The sequence below is a fragment of the Electrophorus electricus genome, chromosome 23, assembly GCF_041902795.1.
Source record: "Electrophorus electricus isolate QZ-2024a chromosome 23, ASM4190279v1, whole genome shotgun sequence".
In the NCBI taxonomy this organism is placed as follows: Eukaryota; Metazoa; Chordata; class Actinopteri; order Gymnotiformes; family Gymnotidae; genus Electrophorus; species Electrophorus electricus.
Window position 1 is genome coordinate 3,502,501 of NC_137519.1, and position 20,000 is coordinate 3,522,500.

At 46.0% G+C, this 20,000-nt stretch overlaps 1 protein-coding gene across 10 annotated transcripts in view; it reads right to left on the reverse strand.

Moving 5' to 3' along the window:
- The window catches only part of lrp1ba (low density lipoprotein receptor-related protein 1Ba), a 227,484-nt gene that overhangs the window by 103,255 nt on the left and 104,229 nt on the right, over positions 1 to 20,000 (reverse strand). For all 10 annotated transcript variants that reach the window (XM_081706083.1, XM_081706086.1, XM_081706085.1 and 7 more), the window contains 10 exons: positions 19,806 to 20,000; positions 18,929 to 19,126; positions 18,034 to 18,238; positions 16,947 to 17,111; positions 15,145 to 15,389; positions 8,323 to 8,454; positions 6,876 to 7,103; positions 5,301 to 5,475; positions 4,210 to 4,304; positions 2,560 to 2,709 (listed from right to left, as the gene is read on the reverse strand). The exon at positions 19,806 to 20,000 is cut by the window's right edge and continues 51 nt beyond it. In XM_081706083.1, coding sequence (XP_081562209.1) covers positions 2,560 to 2,709; positions 4,210 to 4,304; positions 5,301 to 5,475; positions 6,876 to 7,103; positions 8,323 to 8,454; positions 15,145 to 15,389; positions 16,947 to 17,111; positions 18,034 to 18,238; positions 18,929 to 19,126; positions 19,806 to 20,000 — 1,788 coding nt within the window. The remainder of the gene's footprint in view (positions 1 to 2,559; positions 2,710 to 4,209; positions 4,305 to 5,300; positions 5,476 to 6,875; positions 7,104 to 8,322; positions 8,455 to 15,144; positions 15,390 to 16,946; positions 17,112 to 18,033; positions 18,239 to 18,928; positions 19,127 to 19,805) is intronic.

Here is a 20,000-nt window from a genome sequence, read left to right on the forward strand (position 1 = left end):
GAGAGGGAGAGAGAGAGGGAGAGAGAGAGAAAGGGAGAGAGAGAGAGAGGGAGAGGGAGAGAGAGGGAGGTAGAGCAGTAGCTTGTTCCCTCTTCTGCTTGGAGGATCTCCTTAAATCTCGATTGGGCAGCCAAGAAAAGGAACTCATGGAAATCCCACAACAGATGCCGTGAGTCAGGCCTGGCGTCTTTAGCTAACGATCCCCCTCCCCAAAAAAAACCAGACACCTCGCTCGAAAAAATGATTAGCGTGAATTCACAAACAACTCTGTGCGGCAGGGCTGACCGCGCCGACGGTTTCGCGCGTTTTAAGAGTCCCCGCAACTACCGCAGACCCTGAGGTCAGGGTGCAGGTCTGGACTGAGTTTTTCCCCCGTTCCTTTTCCGAACCGGACCCCGAAATGGCCCCTTCCTCAGCTCTGTCCTTCTTCGAGGTGTTACATTCTTGTGATAAAAAAAGAGACCACGCCTCAAGTAAACAGTAGGAAACATCCCATCTTGGCATGCGCAGTCTGTTTAATATGAAGCCATATGGCTGTTAGTCCTTGTTAGCTAATGTTCCAATTAAAGGCAAAAAAATGTAATTAAATAAAAAAACAAGAAAAAAAGAGATGTGTGTCAGAGTGGGTGGAGGCGTGGAAGACCTTGCTCCAGTGGAATGAGCCAATAGAAAATGAGAACAAGCGCAGAGGCGGTAGCAGGGGGAAGGATGAGAGGAGGGGTCAAATTCGGTGAGGTTCAGGGTCACTCTCCGAGATCATCCTGGCCTCCGCCGACACACAGTAAACGATGTGTTTTCAATAAGCTTTGAGTAAGCGCTACAAGCATGAGAAAGATCTCGCCTTGGATGAATAAAGAAAATACAAACACAGCTTACAACAAGAGGACACCAGGGTGGGTTTTCCATTCAGACACTCAGAAAGCACACAAAACGGCTCCGAACAGCCTTGCCTTACCTGCAAACGCTTCGGAAAAAGAAACAAAAAGCCCTTTGTTATTAGCAATGTACAAAGTTTAGAGAACCGAAAGGCATTGATAGCCATTAAGATGGTTCACTTATTATTATTATTATTAATATAAGGGTTTCCTTTGAACCGCAAACAACTCGTGATTGATCTGTACGTGGCCCGCATGGCAAAGCAGAAGCAGTACTTAAAACGGGGTCCGGACCCTGGCCGCGTCCTCCTGTTGTATTATCCGGAGAGGAGAGCGAGACTACACGGAGCTTGCGAACACAGGAGAGGACATCTCGGGTTTGTGAGCCAGACAAGGGGATCTGTCGGAAATAAATGTGCCGGTTTTCTTCCCAACAGCATGTGTGGGCCCGTAGAGGAAGTAATGACCATATTTGGACCTGTTCACGTATGATCGCGTATGATCATGCTTTCTAATGTTAAAGCATATGGAACACTTGGGCTACAAGAAATTTTTAAAAAAATAAGTAATGAGACATTGAATGAACAAATAGATGTAAATTCATGCAGGTTTTCTGTAAGGACAGTGGTCAAGGACATTTGGGTTTGGCGCGGACAGGTAAGATACGTCATATGCATGTGTTTGTGAGTTATAGTCAGGGGAAGTCCATCAGTCAAGTACCTCAAGCTATACATGGGATAAACTCAAGTTTCTAGAATCTTCTAGAATCTTCCTTCCCATTGTGGGTGAGGTAAACCACAAGTTATTTATGGTTCATGGGTACCTGCGTTGTTAGTTACATTTTTAGACTTAAGCTTGCTGATGACTTCAGGTTTGTATTCTGCACCAGGTATTGCTCTGACAGTAAATCAATTTCAAATTCTTTGTCTTTATCTCTGTACAGCAGTGGCTTGTCGCACTTGAAAATGAGATGGTGTTATTCCCCTTCACCAGAGGAGAAATGGGTAAACCCTTTCAGGTAAAGGAAGGGGACGTCTGCACGCTCAGAGCCAAAGACTGCCTGTGATACTCACTGTTTACAAACAAACGAATAGCCGTCCTTATATCAAAGATCCCACACTGCAGTGAAACCATCGCTGTCTTCACAGACCTTTATTTTAACTGGCCTGTTTTGTTTTTTTTTCTCTTCCCAGAAACCCCAAATGACAAGTTCCAAATGTCTTAAACCAGTTCCACCCCGATACTTAACCCTGGCTCTTTAAAGTACATCTGTTCACAATCACGGATGTTACTGTGCAATTAAGGGTGCGGCGGCTCAGAAATACACCTAAGGGCTATGCCGCGCTGTGGCCTGCTCTCAGATCAGTTTGCGGGACATTCCATCTCCACCCCTCCAGCCCATCAACCTCTCCGAACCAGAGCACCAGCCACACAAGCCTTTCGGTTTCATGTACGATAAGAGCAAATTGTTGTTTTTTGTTTTTTTTTTAATAAATCCCGCCGGTTTCTTCGCCAGGATCAAATATGCGGTGAGACGTGACAAGGCAGGATTTAGCTCTCTTGGTTCCACATCCATCATGAGTTTCACTTAAGCTACTAATGTCAGCCAGGCCCCGTAAAGACGTGCTGGTAGCCAGCCGATAATAAACCTCCGTGAAAAAATGGTAGCGGTTAACTTACTCACCCATAACAGCTAGCGCTGATGCCTTCATTAGCTCCTTCTTTAAAGTGTCGATCGCTTCCAGGCCACTCCCATCCAGGTTACATCTGTTAATGGTGCCATTCCCTGAGCTGATCCAGTAGAGTTTGCTGGAAGGGTAGTCAACGGACAGGCCTAAAGAAGCAAAAGTAAGGGAATGCTGGTTAAAGAGCGATGACGCGCTCTAGTTTGATGCCGAAGACCAAAGCGATCTGTGTCGAAGCACTGCGGCCGGGGAGCTCCCGACACGGTGGGTCCAGACCCCGGGCTGTCTGCGTAGCGCTTACTCGCTGGATCCATAATTAATGGAACTGTGTTCGCCCGGACGCTCCCTAAATAGACCTTGCTAAAAGTCTGGAGCTGTGCATGTTCTCTGAGATACTCTGATTCAGTCTGGCTTCTGACAAAAACATGGGATAGAAAAGCTTTGGCGGGGCTTGAGGGGGGTTTGAGTGGACAACAGGGTTGATGGTTTTTCATCCAACAGTAAAGTGGAGCGATAGCTGCTCTCTGGGAGGGAGTGTGTCCCCCACACAGCTGTTTGCACAGCAAAGCCTCACTGCAGCTGAATCTGCCTTCACTCCACGTCGAGGTGCTGCCTTGCTGAGCTTCCTTCTCTGTGTGAGTCATATGGCCAATTACCATTATCCACACTGCTAAGATTCACTTAGGGGTGTGTAACCAAGGTCAAAGCTCTGGATCCAAGGTCAGAGCCACTTAGGGTTGTGGATTCAAGGTGCCATGTGTCAGGACGTTTTGGTGCAAAAATTGTAAATATAATTGTGGTGAGAATAACAGGGTCTATGGGTTCCAGTGTGACCTTGGAATCTGTCTTCAGCATACTTCCTGTTTCTTTTAACAGGATCGAAAAGAACTGAAGAGGCTGTGTTCCCAGGGGAAAACAATAAACAGACATCCTCCCCCCTGCAGGAACATCCGGAATCAGGGAGTTCACTTTAGTTTAGCTAAAATGGTGGGAAGGAAATGATACGACTCAAGATGTCAGTGCGCATGCTGTCAAGGTTGGCTTCCCAGGTCCAGCAGAAGTCTGACTCTGGACTAAAACGAATTTACAACGGACATTCGCTTTTTGCACTGCTTTGTAGTGCATTTTATGTGCTAATGTGCTTTGTTTAAAAATCTTTTATATGCATAACTCCTGCATTTCCTACTGAGGTCGTTAAACTCATTGACATGTACACGTTTGTTTTTGGCATGGCTTGGTATCAACGCTATCAAATTACTGACAGGAAGGGCAAACATTTGCTCTCTAGACACGCCGCACGCATTATTAAAAAATAACACAGGTAGATATTTAAAAAAAAAATAAATCCATAGAAAGCCTTAATTGGTGATTATGTAGAGGATTACCACACTACACACAGTAGGACAGTTAGGGAATAATCTACTATTAGTGAACAAAAACGACTTGTAATGTGTGCATCAAAGGCTAGGTCAAAGGCTGAAAATAAACGGAAATTCGGATGGAAATCTGACGGCTTAATTTCAGCTGTTTTCAGGTAATGCCTTCCTACACGCTGGGCACGGCGGTATGGTGTTCGCCACACCGGAGTCTGCTTGGGAGTCAGTCCAACAGCTGTCGCGGCGTGTGTGTGTGTGTGTGCGTGTGTTTACCGACGGGTTCCTTCTGGTTCTGATGTAGGATCTTGTGGTTAGTGCCATCCATGTTGGCCATGTTTATGGTGTTTCCGTCCGTCCAGTACATCTTCCTACAAAAAAGTGGCACAGCGAAGCAAGCGACCCGTTCAAGCTTGTCGTTGTGCTTTAAGGTTTGTAAAGCGAACACGTTATGCATTTTCACGGACCCGTATAACAACATATGGCTGTTTTTTTTTTAATAAACAACGCTTATGAAAAATCACATAATATACTCAGCATGAGCTGTGTGCTTTGCACAGTGAGGTTGTATACCACTGTAAGAATGGGCAGAACAATTTTTATAAATAAACAACACACATCCATCTTCAGCATCACCAAGGACCAATAAAAAATAAACAACAACTGAATGAATCTGTCAGATTTCTATATATATATATATCTGACACTGCCCGTAATCCTGCATGATGGATGACTTTCAGAAATGTCTTAGGAGTCACATGAAGTTGAGCAAGCTGGATAAAGACAGCTGGCGTGAAAACACAAACTACCGAGCCATAAATCACGACAGAGAGACGCCACATGGAAGACGCCTGCCGTGTTACAAATCCCCCCAATAAAGCAGGTCTAGTGTGCACGGTGTCTCCACTTCCAATCAAGCGCGCTGCCAGCCGTCGTTATGTATGCAAATGAGGGAGCTGCCGTTGACCAGCCAAACAAGCATAAGATAAATGCCGCATTTGGACTGGATGGTAGCGCTGGCTCGTTAAACGCCTCTTAATGAGCAGTTCTGTTCTGCTAACTTTAATAAGCGGCGTGCGCGCGCACGGGAGAGAGTGACGATTTCGGTTATTGTGCCACAAACACGCGCACAGTGGTGTTACAGGGCACGGATCCGTAATTAACTCTTTAAACAGCACCCTGTGTCTGCTGAGCCACTCAGACACTAATTATTGTCATAGCTACAGACATGCGATCCGTTCTTATCAGAGACGTGAGTGCGATTCCCCGCGAAAAGCACACACAGCTCGGCTGCGCGGGCGCGGGTTTATAAATCGCCAGCGCTGTCAAGTGGACGAGGGTGATAATTAGGCGGGCTAAAGCTTCACCCTTTGGCTGGGTGAAGAACCAGGCACTTGGGTCTGTCCACCCCGTGGAGGACGGTGGTTCTCAGGGAGCCGTCTAAACGCGCAACGCTGATCTGAGTGTCGTCGCCATCGGAGCTCATCCAGTACAAGTTCCTGGACAGCCAGTCCACAGCCAGCCCCCGCACGGTCATCAGATCTGCGGAGAGACGCAGCACACGCAACTCGAAACAGCTCCTGTTGCTCGAGCCAAACCTGTACAGTGCGCAGAATACTAGGCATGTCCGAACATTTTATATATCTAGGCATGTACATCTCTCAGTACTCTCTCAGACACTGTGTAGATTCTTTCACCAAAATTGATGCAATTTATGCAGTTTAACAACACACACATTATATATATATATATATATATATATATATATATATATATATATATATATATATATATATATATATATATATATATATATATATATATATATATATATATATATATATGTGTGTGTGTGTGTGAGTGTGTGTGTGTGTGTGTGTGTATCATAGACTGTGTGTGCACTATGCCACCGCTGACTCGCATTGTGAATGTTTTGCTTGTGTAGTAAAGAGCATGTGCAGTAGAGACTGTAGGCAGGGCATTATGTCCCCAAACTCCGCCCAAATTTGTTAGTGCACGCCCCCTCTCTCTTAATGCAGGGAGAAAGCGCAACAAAACAAAAGTGTTATACATTAGCTATTGATCCACAATAATCTATAATCAATAAACATGTGCCTTCATTTCCATCAGTAGCATTCTGGAATGAAACTTAATTCCTTCATCAAATAAATATCTTAGCAACTTAGCTAGCAAAATATGTGACATTTAATGTTAGCAAGCTAGCTAAATGACCTTACACAAAGCATTAAGCTTCAAGGTGAGATATTTAATAATCGCCTATTATATTTATTGGATATCCTTCACACTGTTTAACTGAATGTGACACGACAAACTTTTTTTTTTTAATACAGTGACTTTTCGACAAACTAGACAGCTAGTAGGCTATGTAGCTAGCAAGGAAGCTAAGTAGCTACTTATCTAGCAACCTTAACAAACTGAAAAGAATTTGACCTCAAGACATTGCTTTACTTCAGAAACGTCAAATCGGACAGTTAAAATTATTAACACATTGAAAAGTGAAAGATGCCAAGCTTAATATAGCTGACATTGAGGCAGCCGTCATAAGTTCAGTTTGACTGTCAGTATTAGCTGTCAATCAACACAACCAATAGTTATGAATCACTTGACCGCCACACCCCTTTAAAGCATTAAAAAGTTGTACTGCAGCCAGCCACCAGATGGCATTAGACACATAGTTCACGTGTATATACAGTCTATGGTGTGTGTGTGCGTATGCATGTATAAATACGTATATATATATATATATATATATATATATATATATATATATATATATATATATATATATATATATATATATACGTATTTATATATGCATACGCACACACACACCATATATATATATATATATACTGCCTAGCTATATAGGCAGAGCCCACAGTAAACCCAGAGTAGTAAAAGACCACTCAGACACACTTTACCTCCAGACATGACTGTCTCCAGCTTGGTCCCATTAATTGATGTGCGCTTTATTGTCCGGGTTTTGACGTCAGCCCAGTAAATGCGCTCGTCCTTCGCATCATAGTCCATGGCTGTGACATCATCGATGTCGGGCACTGTTAACGCCGTGATGACGTTCAGGTAGGGGTTCTCTATGTCCACCCCTCGAATCTCAGACCTCCGAGCATACAGCAGGAATCTCTTTACAACTGCACAACACACACACACACACACACACACACACACACACACACACACACACACACAGCAATGCACATGGAAAGAACAACATAATATGATAAGCATGTGTTATTGCATTTGATTTAAACACTGAAATGGTATTTGGAATACATACACCTCCACACTGAAACTTGCTGCAAACCAATTATACTTAAATGAAAGCAGAACAAAATAGGTTACAGTACTCACAGTCTGTCTATAGCCAAATGGGTCAATAAATAAAATTCCGCACTTTAATCAATACTGAAACATGCAAGCCGGAAGCGTGTTCCTCATTGTCAGAGACGCGCTTGTGGCGACTGCCGGTTTCTTCGTTTCTTCGGCATGCGTGTCCTGTTTTTACCTTTACCTTGGCTCCAGGATCGTCTTCTCCTCTAACCTCTGCCCTGTTCTCCCAGGTTTTAAAATGGGAAATTCAAATGAACCTCCATTCCCCTGTGTTATGAGTTTAGCTAGGTCACTGGAGTCTCCTGAGGATATAATTGTTCCAAGACCACGGCTTTTTTCTTTTTTTGCTGTAAGTTAGAGAGTTTACAGCTATAGCTTAGGCAAAACTCCTGCACACTGTATTTTTAGAGTATCTAAAAATACTCTATTTAAACGTTACTTGCAAAAGCCTGTCCTGAGTTTGAAAGTGCATGCAGGTGCAAAACTATAGTGGCTATAATAACCTACTCAACCAAAATATTTCCTAAAAGAATAGTTCTAATATTTCACCTTGGTGACAGTTGTGTGGCTAACGTTGGCAGGGATGTTTGGGGCGGTTTGGCTTATCTTGGCAGGTGTGATTGAGAGGTGTGGCTCACCTTGGTGGGTGTGGTTAAGGGTGTATGTCTTACCTCGGTGGGTGTGGTTGGGGGTGTGTCTTACCTTGATAGGTATGGTTTGCGGTGTGGCCTACCTTGGCAGCTGTGGTTGGGAGGTGTGGCTTATCTTGGCAGGTGTGGTTGGGAGGTGTGGCCTACCTTGGAAGGTGTGGTTGGGAGGTGTGGCTCACCTTGGCAGGTGTGGTTGGGAGGTGTGGCCTACCTTGGCAGGTGTGGTTGGGAAGTGTGGCTTATCTTGGCACCTATGGTTGGGAGGTGTGGCCTACCTTGCAGGTGTGGTTGGGAGGTGTGGCTCACCTTGCCAGGTGTGGATGGGAGGTGTGGCCTACCTTAGCAGGTGTGGTTGGGAGGTGTGGCTCACCTTGGCAGGTGTGCTTGTTTGCAGAGAGCTTCATTAGGTAAGGGCAAGAACAGGAGGCGGCGCCGTTGTAGTCGATCAGACACAGATGAGAACAGTGGCCTCGCCCGTCATTTCTTTCACATGGGTTAGGGGCTGAGAGAGATGGAGGGAGATGGAAAGGCAGAGAGGAAAAGAAGCTTTATGGTGGTATGTGTTGGTAAACCAGCAATGACTCGTGTAGCCCAGGTGCCCACTGTCTGTCCAAGCCCACAGTTGCCTCAAAGCTCAATGCTTCATAAATCTGGAGAATCACAGGTTCAAACCTGACCAAAGGCAAAGATGATATATCATGAAATTATAGTCTAAAATGCTAATCCATGTATAATAGCTAAATATGGTCAGCAATAACTTGTCATTTAAAAATTAACTTATTTGCAAAGCCCCCAGAATATATCTAATCTAATCAAGTCTGGATATTATAGTTTGGCTGATTCTGGATAAATCGGTATGATTTTTCTTATATTTTTTCTTATATAATGGGTCTGATTTTTCTTATAAGATTGTTCTTATATTTGGCTATGATTTATGGATGCCAGTAGCCAGGGGTGTGTAGCTGTAATATTTAACTCTTAAAACAATGGCTGCATATAATATAGCATAGTGAACTATATGTAAAGCACACATAGTACAGCATAGTGAACTATATGTAAAGCACAAATAGTACAGCATAGTGCACTATATGTAAAGCACAAATAGTATAGCATAGTGAACTATATGTAAAGCACAAATAGTACAGCATAGTGAACTATATGTAAAGCACAAATAGTACAGCATAGTGAACTATATGTAAAGCACAAATAGTACAGCATAGTGAACTATATGTAAAGCACAAATAGTACAGCATAGTGAACTATATGTAAAGCACAAATAGTACAGCATAGTGAACTATATGTAAAGCACAAATAGTACAGCATAGTGAACTTTATGTAAAGCACAAATAGTATAGCATCGTGAACTATATGTAAAGCACAAATAGTACAGCATAGTGAACTATATGTAAAGCACAAATAGTATAGCATAGTGAACTATATGCAAAGCACAAATAGTATAGCATAGTGAACTATATGTAAAGCACAAATAGTACAGCATAGTGCACAAATGGCACTTCCTAACAGCACATGTACTGTACATGAACATTTCACACGAATGTACCTTTGCCAAACTATGCCTTCTGCTGCTGCTACTAATACTGTGTTAATATAATGAGGAAATCAAAATGTTTCACTGAAGTGTTTTGATATTAGCGTGCTGCTGATTTCAAGTAGTGATACAGACTTTCCACAAATACACTGGCCCCTTCACATCTATAATTGTCAGATTTGTTTGTCATTTCTATTTTAATAGGTTTACAAACCTAAATAGCCTCATAGAGTCTGAGTGTAGGTGGTGGGGTGTGCGTGTAAGGAGACTGAATTATGTCTAATGTTTTTGTGACATGCATGCTGCACACGGACATCGTATCCGCATTTAGGACTTTTTATGCTTTGTTAAGGTGCTATACAACAGAAGGTAAACTTCATGTGTCCTCTGGCTATACACTACAGCTGCATACATATGCTAAGAAGTAGTCTGACCAGTGGTTGCATATAGGGCATGTACATTATGTGGTGTGTGAGAAGACAGGACATATAACGAACAGTCAGAGCATCGCAACAACAGCCACACAGTACATGGAGACTGTAGACAGCAAACGTCAACATGAAAGGAAAGACAAATCCAAGACTTTTTAGGGATTTTAAAAATCCAGACATTTTTTAGGTCCCTGCAAGGAGACATATCCGGGAAAAAGAGGACATATAGTCACCCTGTTTAATGATGCATGTTAGGTTTAGCTCGGTTAATTTTGACCTGTTCCGATTAACCTAACGGCTATGTGATGCCTACCTATAAATTGCCAATTTAGTTCACATTAATCCCCTTAACCCTGAGCTTGCTTTCTTTTGAAATATTACACGTGTCATTTTATCTGACTTATAAGGCTGATGTTCAAATCGGTAAAGCTAATGAAGTTTAAATGGCATCACATAGCCAACACAAATCATTTGAGTGGTCAGGAAGTTTCACATTTATTTACCTCCTCTGAACGGTTATGCAACACTTTGATATTCTTTTATGTGTGTTGGGGCTTCACTATTTACCTGTATTTTTAGAAACGCACTTTATTAAGTGGTCTTAACTTCAGTCTTTCTGCTATACACCATTCACAGCCTCTTCACCCCTCGCTCCCACCAACACCACAACATCTCCAACCTCCCCACGCCCCCGCCTCCCATCCGCTTCGCCATCACCGACCAGAAGGTCAGCCATGTTCTCAGGGAGCAGAAGATCAGCAGTTGGCCCTGATGGTGTCTCACCTGCTGCACTCAGGCACTGATCTGAACAACGTTCTCCATCCTCATTGATCTCTTCAGCCAGTCTCTGACCAAGTCTGCTGTCCCTGCTTGCTTTAAGACCTTTGTCGTCATACCAGCTCCCAAAAAGCAGAAGATCTTCTGCCTGAATGACTACGGACAAGTTGCCCTAACGTGTAGTCATGACATGTTTTGAGAGACTTTTACTTCAGCACATCAAAGTCGTGACTGATGCTATTCAGGACCCTCTAGAGTTCACATCTAGAGCTAACTGGTCTGTAGATGAGGTCATTAATCTGACAAGCCCTGACACTTATGCCCGAGTGGTGTTTGTGATTTTAGCTCTGCTTTCCCCACCGTAATTCCTGACCTTCTATAGGATAAACTGTGGCAGTTCAACATCCCGCCATCAGTCTGCTACTGGGTCCACAACTTCTTGTCAAACAGGAAACGGTATCTAAGAGTGGGTGACCCTCGCTTCCTCAGCACTGGTGCTTGACAGCGCTCCTCTGACAGTGACTCTGTTAAACGTATTAAGTTTGCAGATGACACTACTCTGGTTGATCTCATCTCAAACAACAATGAGCCCATGTAGTCCTGGTGCGGATCTAACAGCCTGGAGCTCAACACACAGCCTAGAGCTCCAGAGACGACCATTGATTTCGGAAAGTGACCCACCCACCCCCACTGCCTCCGCTGGAAATACACGGCTCCACAGTCAGCAGATCAGAGTCCTGGAAATTTTGCCTGTCTGCTTAGTTGCTCTCATCCTTTGGGAAATCGCTGAGGAAATACTGAATGGTGGAAGCAGACACCCCGGACCTGGTCCCAGATCCACTGCAACGTTGCGTGTACCGGTGAGCTTTGGTAGCAGACTCATTACCTGAGAACAAGCCATCCAGGAGCTGCCAAACCCAATGGCTCCCGTGCTTGCGGCACCGACGACCTGCCCTCGGTATGGATCTACAGAATCAAGAGGCCTCGCTGTGTGCAGGCCAAGACCCCATGCCATCATCCAGCTGGTACTTTGGAGCCAATCCCGGTACCACATTACCTTTGTCATCTTTTGGTTCATTTTGACATCGACTCCCCAGCCTCGGGTGGCACCACCACCGTTCCATTGTCTCTGTCGCCCACTTCTCGAAGGCCCACTGTTCTTGTGGCTCTTCCAGGTCTCCACCTGCCTCGGGGCCCGCTGAAGCTCTGTCTGTGTCGGGCACGCAGGGCAGGTCGCATCTGCTTTCCGTGCTGGGTCCGCGGGTCGTTTACGGTGCAGCAGGGAAAGCGAAGCGGCAACTCGGTTGCAGCTGGGATTGGCAGGGGGCCTGGCGTGTGTTTCTTCCCTTAGCTGAGTATCCACAGGCCTCTCCTGTTCGCTAGTCCTCCGGCCTCGCCCTGTTCCAGTGTTACCTCGGTTACCTGCCTCCCCGAGTAACCTGTAGGAAGGCTGTTCTGGCAGGCAATGAATGATTTAAGGACCACGGTTTAAGGCGGGGTTGGTGGGGTGGGGGTCTTGTGTCACAGCTCCGCCTCCAAGAGTGCGTCTCAAGCATTATTAACACCAGCAAATTGTTTTTACGTTCATACGTCCCTACTGCCGGGTGTATGGCTTCACGCCTTCCCATAAGTCTGCTCTTTGCTCTCACTATTGCCTCGTGTATGCCTGTTCTCTTCTACAATCTCGCTCCTGTAGCTGACCTGGTAAACAGGTAGTGTGAGTTGTTGACAACACCAAGGTCATGGGCTCCATTCCCAGGGAGTACACGTGATGTCTACTGTACATGTATGTAGAGGAACTGCCCAAAGCACAAAATGTGTATATCCACACCAACATTCAGACACGCATGGGGTGTTATGCGCAGTCAAGCCTGGGAATATAAAATACCTAATTTATATTTTCATTTTATTACCATTATTTTGTATAATATGTAGTTATTTAATGAGTCTGATCAAATATATTCTTCTAACTGTGTCACCGATCATACCTCAGAAAGTCACACACCCCTTTTCCCAGTACTAATGGTTTCTTCCAAAAGTTGCAGTATGATATTGGTTTGCAAAAGCAGGTACAGACGCAGAGAGCACTCTGTGCATATCAGTGATGAACGGTTGATGAACGCAGTGTCACCGACGTGGTTGGTAGAACATCAGTCTCTCTCAAGTGTGTGAAAATGAAGCACAATTAGTTATACACAATTAATTGTATTGGAGAAATACAGGCATAGTTTGTTTTGCAGGATAGATGGCTATGACCAGTACCAGCTAATGTTAGTAGCCGTCACTCAGTCCAGTTGTTTAGCATTCGGGCTCGCTAGTTGTCATAGCATTCTATTTAATATTGGTAAGCTAGAGTGGAAGTGAGTGAATAAGCACAGGTAAATGACATGGAAATCTTCAAATAAATATACAGTATTCACCCTAATATAAAGTGGGAGATTACTGAGGTACAAAAACAGATTTAGTGAAGTTTTTAAATAATCCTCAGAGAGTATTTGAATATATATAGATTGCAGATAATTGTGCAATTATTTTGTGATTTTTTCGAGGGAAGAACCCATAACCCCATCCCCCGCACTGTGGTCCTCCAGAATTTTGACACCGGTGTGCACACGCACGCACACACATGCACACACATGCACACACACACACACACACACACACACACACACACGCACATGCACACACATGCACACACATGCACACACACACACACGCACGCACGCACGCACACACACACACACACACACACACAGAGGCATACACAGCCACTCATCCACTTCAGGTTGGACTGAAATGCATTGAGATTTGGCAGCAGACCAACAAGGACTGTGCTGGAGTGGTGAGTTGTGAGAGGCTGGCTAGATGTGCTCTCCCCCCTGTTGCCCCCCCCCCCCAACACACACACACACACACACACACACACACTCTTCCCACGTCCCTAATAAACTCCACCATACTGCCCTGGAAATTTGCCCTGCATTAGTCTAAACAACCCCCTCCCCCCTGATATCTGCGCTCGTGATTTGTCATATCGCACACACACACACACACACACACACACACACACACACACACACACACACACACACACACACACAAACCAGGCTACTATGAGAGACGTGGGCTTTGGCTTTAGTTAAAGAAGCTGAAACCACAGCCGGCTCACTGGCGCTCCCCTCCCTGCCTCGCTACTGCCAGGCAGGCAGAGGCTTACCACTCCACCTGATCTAATAAGCTCCTGTTATCCCAGACAAAGTTATTACTTAGAAGAAAAAAAAAGCACTCAACACAATTAAGGGTGTAATTCCGCTCGACTTCAAGACGGCAGAACGAATGTGATAATATCAAGCGGATTTTTTCTGTGGCTGACAAATTCAAGGCCTTGAGGGGAACCAGGCTGGAAGGTCCTTAGTAACTGATCCAATTGTATATATTTATTGAACATTTTGGCTGTTTATTCACACCCACTTGCCCAAAGGAGGCACTAATTCTGTGAGAGACAGAGTAAGTTACAGGCGCTGGATGGAATTGGGAGGGACTCTTACACCGATCCTTTTTGTTTTCTGAAATAAAAATCTGTGTTTTTCGCTTGCTTGCCAATGCATTCAAGTCTGTGGAAAGCTAACCCAGTGCCCTTCATGAAAAACACCTACACCATCACACACAGAGCTAACCTGTCATATCTGTTTGCCCAAATTAAAGCTTTTTCCAAATGTTCTCTCGTATTCACACTGCTCGGTTTGCCAATTCTTGTACAAATTTTAAAACTGTCTGCCAACAGAATGCACATGATTCTTGCATGAAGTTGGGTGGCTATCAACATTTTATGAAAGTTTGGTTTTGTGGGATACGCTTAGGCGATTGTACACGTCGTGGGAGGAAGAGGCCAACTGGGTTAGACCTCCGCGGTTTGGCTGCTGGTTTCCCTATGTCACTTAAGAGGAACACGTTCAGGTGTCAACATTCAGCTAATAACAAAATGGCAGCAAAATTGCTTTGTTCTCACATCTCCGTGACCATGGCTAATTTAAATAATCTCTTATGTTTCTTTGGACTATGAAAGAGTACTAAAAAATTCAGTGTTGGAGATGTTTTCTCTTCAGCACGGGGCACCTTCCAAAGGTCAAAGCAGAGATGTTTTCTTCTCTGGCTGAATCGTGTCCTAGCAACGTAGCGAAGCCCATGACCCTGGTTGGTCGTTAGACATCCTGCACAGAGCTGAAGGTGCTGAAGGTGCCAGCAACAATTCAAAGCTCAACAATACTTTATCTTTTTCTTTTTTTTGATGAAAACCTCTGATCTGCTATGCACCTGTGCCGTGGTGATATGAAATGAGCACAAAGATCCCTCAAACCCAGCAGATGGGGATCAGGAACTGATCTAACACCATGGTGACCTCCCTGCCAGGGCTGTGCGTGAAAGCGCTCCTCACTCTGGGGCTGACGGCTGGGGTGGATGAGCTCCAGGTCGAAGGGCTGGGCGACGGTCTTCTGGATGATGGTCACATTGGCGCCCGTCCACTTGCTGGCTTTGGTCAGGGTGTTGGTCCTCCAGTCCGTCCAGAACACGCTGCCCCCGTACAGCGACACAGCGAAGGGGTGCGACAGGAACTCATGCCCGCGCAGGATCTCAATCATGCCAGTGCCGTCGTACAGAGCCGAGTAAATGGCGTCGGACCTGCGGGGGAACCGAGGGCAAGCGAGGTCATCGTCATCGTCATCATCATCATCATCATCATCATCATCACTACCACCATCACCATTACCTGTGTGACATCAGGGTATTACCCATATCTCCACAGCAGTTAACCCTAACAATATGGTGTAACACTTGACAAAGGAGGTGCTAGGTTATAACATGTAATTTCCACAAACCTCCACAAGTGTGTTCGCCTCTGCCTTTAATTTAACACTGAAGCACTTGTAAGATATTCCTTCTTTTATGAAAACAAGCGGCAGGAATGAAATACATGCAACTGTTCCTATGTTACTTTAACAAACGCAGGAATGATCTACAAGCTGTGCTCTCAAGAATACTGTAATTTACTCTGTCAGTAGTGTGCAGGCGGGTCCGACTTAGACGTTTATCAACAAGAGCCCCCTGCTGAAAACAAGCTGCAGCCGCAGATCACGAGTGACGAGGCGTAAACACGCCCGTCTGTGTTCTGCCCCCCAAGATTCATATTCTCGCGGCGTAAAGTATCGCCAGCATATCATGGCATCCAACGTCGGAGGATATGTCCGATAAGAGTTACACTGTCAGAAAGGAAGCCCGTGCATTGAGAAGAGTCGAGAAACAAAACGAGAGGAGGAGAGAATGAGAGAGAGAGAGAGAGAGAGAGAGAGAGAGAGAGACAGAGAGAGGGGGATGGATATGGAGAGAGAGAGAGGGATGGATATGGAGAGAGAGAGAGAGACAGAGAGAGAGAGAGAGAGCGGGATGGATATGGAGAGAGAGGGATGGATACGGAGAGAGAGAGAGAGAGAGAGAGAGAGAGAGAGAGAGGGATGGATATGCAGAGAGAGAGAGGGATGGATACGGAGAGAGAGAGAGAGAGAGAGAGGGATGGATACAGACAGAGAGAGAGACAGAGAGAGAGATGGATACAGACAGAGAGAGAGAGACAGAGAGAGAGAGAGAGAGGGATGGATACAGACAGAGAGAGAGACAGAGAGAGAGATGGATACAGACAGAGAGAGAGAGACAAAGAGAGAGAGAGAGGGATGGATACAGAGAGAGAGATGGCATGTAATCTGATTACAGCGGAGATGAAAACAAAGAGCATTATCGATCCAGGTGTTTTGCAGACGGCTGAATTTCATCATCGGAATATTAATTTGCCTGCAGTCTATTTGGGGTCGCCGGGCACGGAATGAAACCCTTTCATTACATCCTACTGCGAGGGGCGAAGGGGGTAAAGAATGCCTTGACACACCATCTAACCACTTTTTAATACACTGTCTCACAGAAGTCCTTAATGTTCTACCTCATTTAGAGTTTACAGACAGCCGGGCCAGAGGGGAAGTCACGTGGCATGATTTGAAGGATTATATATCCAGAGTTTAGACTGATGGGGTCAGGACTCGAGCCGTGGGGGCCAGACCCCCGTAATGAGCGCTCCGCTAAGGAAGAGGTACGTCGGGACTGCACAACCACCCACCTCCACCCTCTGTTCCCAGCCCCCAATCGCGTTGTGTGAAAACAACATGTGATGTGTGAGTTCGGCGGCCCCACCTGGCGTCCGTCCATATGATCCGTTTCTCCACGTGGTCCAGGGTGAGTCCATTGGGCCACGCCCCTGCGTCCATGTCCTTGTAAACCAGGTGGCGGGAGGAGCCACTCATGGACGCGCCCTCAATGCGAGGGATCATGGCGTCCCAGTCGGTCCAGAACAGAGCTCTGAACACAACACGGATCTTTTAGGTCAGTCTGGAAAGCGCGAACGGCGGCCACAGCAACAACCACCGGTTATGGGTAACAGTAGGCACCGATAGTGTTTGGAACTACTTGCAGGTGCAGCACACCCCAAGCATGTGCAACCTTCTGTGTAAATAAATCTAACCGAACTTCTTAACTTGAAAATTACGTGTTTTTTTTTTTAAATGGTAGAACTTCTAAAGCTGTGCGACTACTTTGAGTTTCCCTTTTCTTGAACAGGAGATTAATCTGGGTTTGAGAAGGCCTAAACGATCACCTTCTGCAAGACTGCTTTAATCCCTCTGTCACGGAGGAGCTGTACGTTTCCCGGTGCTTAAGATATCCGCGAGGATGTGCTACGTGCGATTCTAAGCGACAGGAGGCGAGTGTCCTTCAGGTGCAGTGGAGCGGATTTACGGGTGTTTACTGGGCTGGGGTTTTTTACGGGCCGCTTCGGACCCTGCTGGAGCTTTGTTTGTATCCCATGTGTCGCTGAGAGGTGAGTGTTCTCTGAGCCAGCGGCCCTGTGAAAAGCTGCACCAGGCTTGAGTAATTGGTGCGTAGTCAGCGCACAGGATGCTGATGGGGCAACCGGCCCAAGCTGCTTGTTGTCACGGCAACAACCCGTTCCAAATGGAGGAGCTCTTTCTGCGGAGCCCTTCAGATGTCTTCGGAGTGAGCGGGCCACAATGATGACCCTTTTAAAGCGGACCGTAGTTGGGGTTTTGTGTCTGTATCTATTTTTTTTGAGTGGTTTAAGCTGTTATGACATAAAAGACTACTTTCAAAATGCACTAGACGCCATTGTTACTTCATAAACCGGCCTCTGGAGTTGCATGACGCTGCCGTCACGCGTGTTCTGGGGAGGTGTGGCAGCATTGAGGAGGTGTGGGAGTGCACACACCCTTGTCCAGGGTCCACGGCGATGGCGCGGGGGTGTTCCATGCCCCCAGCGATGAGGGTGGAGCGCAGGTCACCGTTCAGCTTGGCCACCTCGATCTGGTCCAGGTTGCTATCGATCCAATACAGATTCCCCGCTATCCAGTCCACGGCCAGCCCCTCTGGGGTGGCCAGGCCGTGCTTCACGACCACCTCGATCCCCGTGACCCCTGGGAACAGCAGCCAAAGCAGGGAAAACAGACGTAAAGTTAGGAACGGACGTCATTTGCAGACTCCGAGATCCTGAGAACTTCTCCTTCTCTCTTCTCGTTTTTCCCTGATCCGACCAAAAGCTCCCCAAGCGGTGTTTGAAGATTTTATATTTTGCTCAGAAAAGGTCTTCTGTTGTTATTTTTCCCGCTCCAGATGTTGTAAAACAATAAAACGTATCCCCAGAGCGCCATGAAGCATTAAGAGCTATTACATTAGCCTGTATGGCTGAAACCTACCATCCTTTACTAATGCATGGGAAGGGGGCTCTTTGTCTCAAATAACTATGCTAGCTGTGGAAGAACCATCTTCTGCACACCATACAGGACTGAGCTATGTAAATATCACATGTAATGTATCAATACATCAGCGGGATGATTTTAGCTTGGCGCAAAAAGCCTGTACGATTGCTGTTAGTGGCAATCTGTGATCTGCTTCTAAGAATGTCTTTTAAACATTGGAAAACATTGGAATTTAAATAAGTGTAATCCAAGAAAGAGACTGGTCTGTTATCTTACCACGAATAATTGCCCTCGAGTTAGCCTAGGAGCGGTTATATTTACACAGAGGGGGAGTTCTTGGGCGGGCCCAACAGTGAGAGATGGCGGTTCCGATGCAAAATGAAAGGCAGCGTGTAGCGAGAGGGTCACCTCCGCTGTCGGCCAGTTTCCCGCGGTAGATCTGGTCCTCCACCACGTCCGTCCAGTACAGCAGCCTATTCTGGAAGTGGAAGTCGAGCGCGATGGTGTTCCGCAGTGCCGGCACCAGCAGGGTGTACTCGCCCGTGCGCAGACCGATGCGCCGGATCTCGTGCCGGAGGGAGAACACCACGAACGGCTCAAACGGGTCTGCGCGGAGGTCCGGGGAACCGGGGGAGAACCGGAGGGAAAACCAGAGGACTGGGGTTAAAATCACAACGGCCACAAGACAAAGGTAGGGTGATTGATGAGACATTCTATTGTCCCCCAAATAATAACATTTAAAATCAGTGAAGGACTTCCAATTCATTAAAGATGAAATTTGATTTATTCCAGATTTTCACAGCCATATTTCCAGACCTAGTGCAGTTTAAATTACTATGCAGACATTCTAATTGGAGATCTTTTCATTAGGCTAATAAATATTCATACCCAGACACTCAAAACTAACATGTTTTAGCCTAGACCAGTTGACTGTTTTTTGAGCCACGGTTAAATGTTCAGTGTCTCTTCTTTGAAGCAGCTAACAGCTAAAAAGGGCAGGTTTTGAAAAGAAACATATGTAGCTCTGCCTCTACGAGTGTGTTTCAGCCTCGACCTGGAGACCAGCGGATTCGGCCCCCAACACCCACCTCGTATCACTCCACACGCCACACCATCTTAAAGAAGCATAACTGTTTGAAACAGCAGCAAAATGGTGTGTAGCAGAGCAACTGGTGAGAAACACACTCATTCTGTCCTGAGCAGGTTAAGGTTGGTTCATCGCTATTATTTCTGTGTGTGTGTGTGTGTGTGTGTGTGTGTGTGTGTGTGTGTGTGTGTGTGCTACCTAGGCTCTGGCAGCTGTCTCCATCTGGCTCCAGTCTCCAGCCTGGGTAGCAGGAGCATTTGACGGTGCTCTTATGCTGCTCACACACCTGACTGCAGCGCAAGTGAGCGGAACAGAAGTCCTGCACCTCGCAGCTCCGCCCGTCCGAGCCGAGGTGGAGGCCCGGAGGGCACGAGCACACCACCCCTCTCCCCG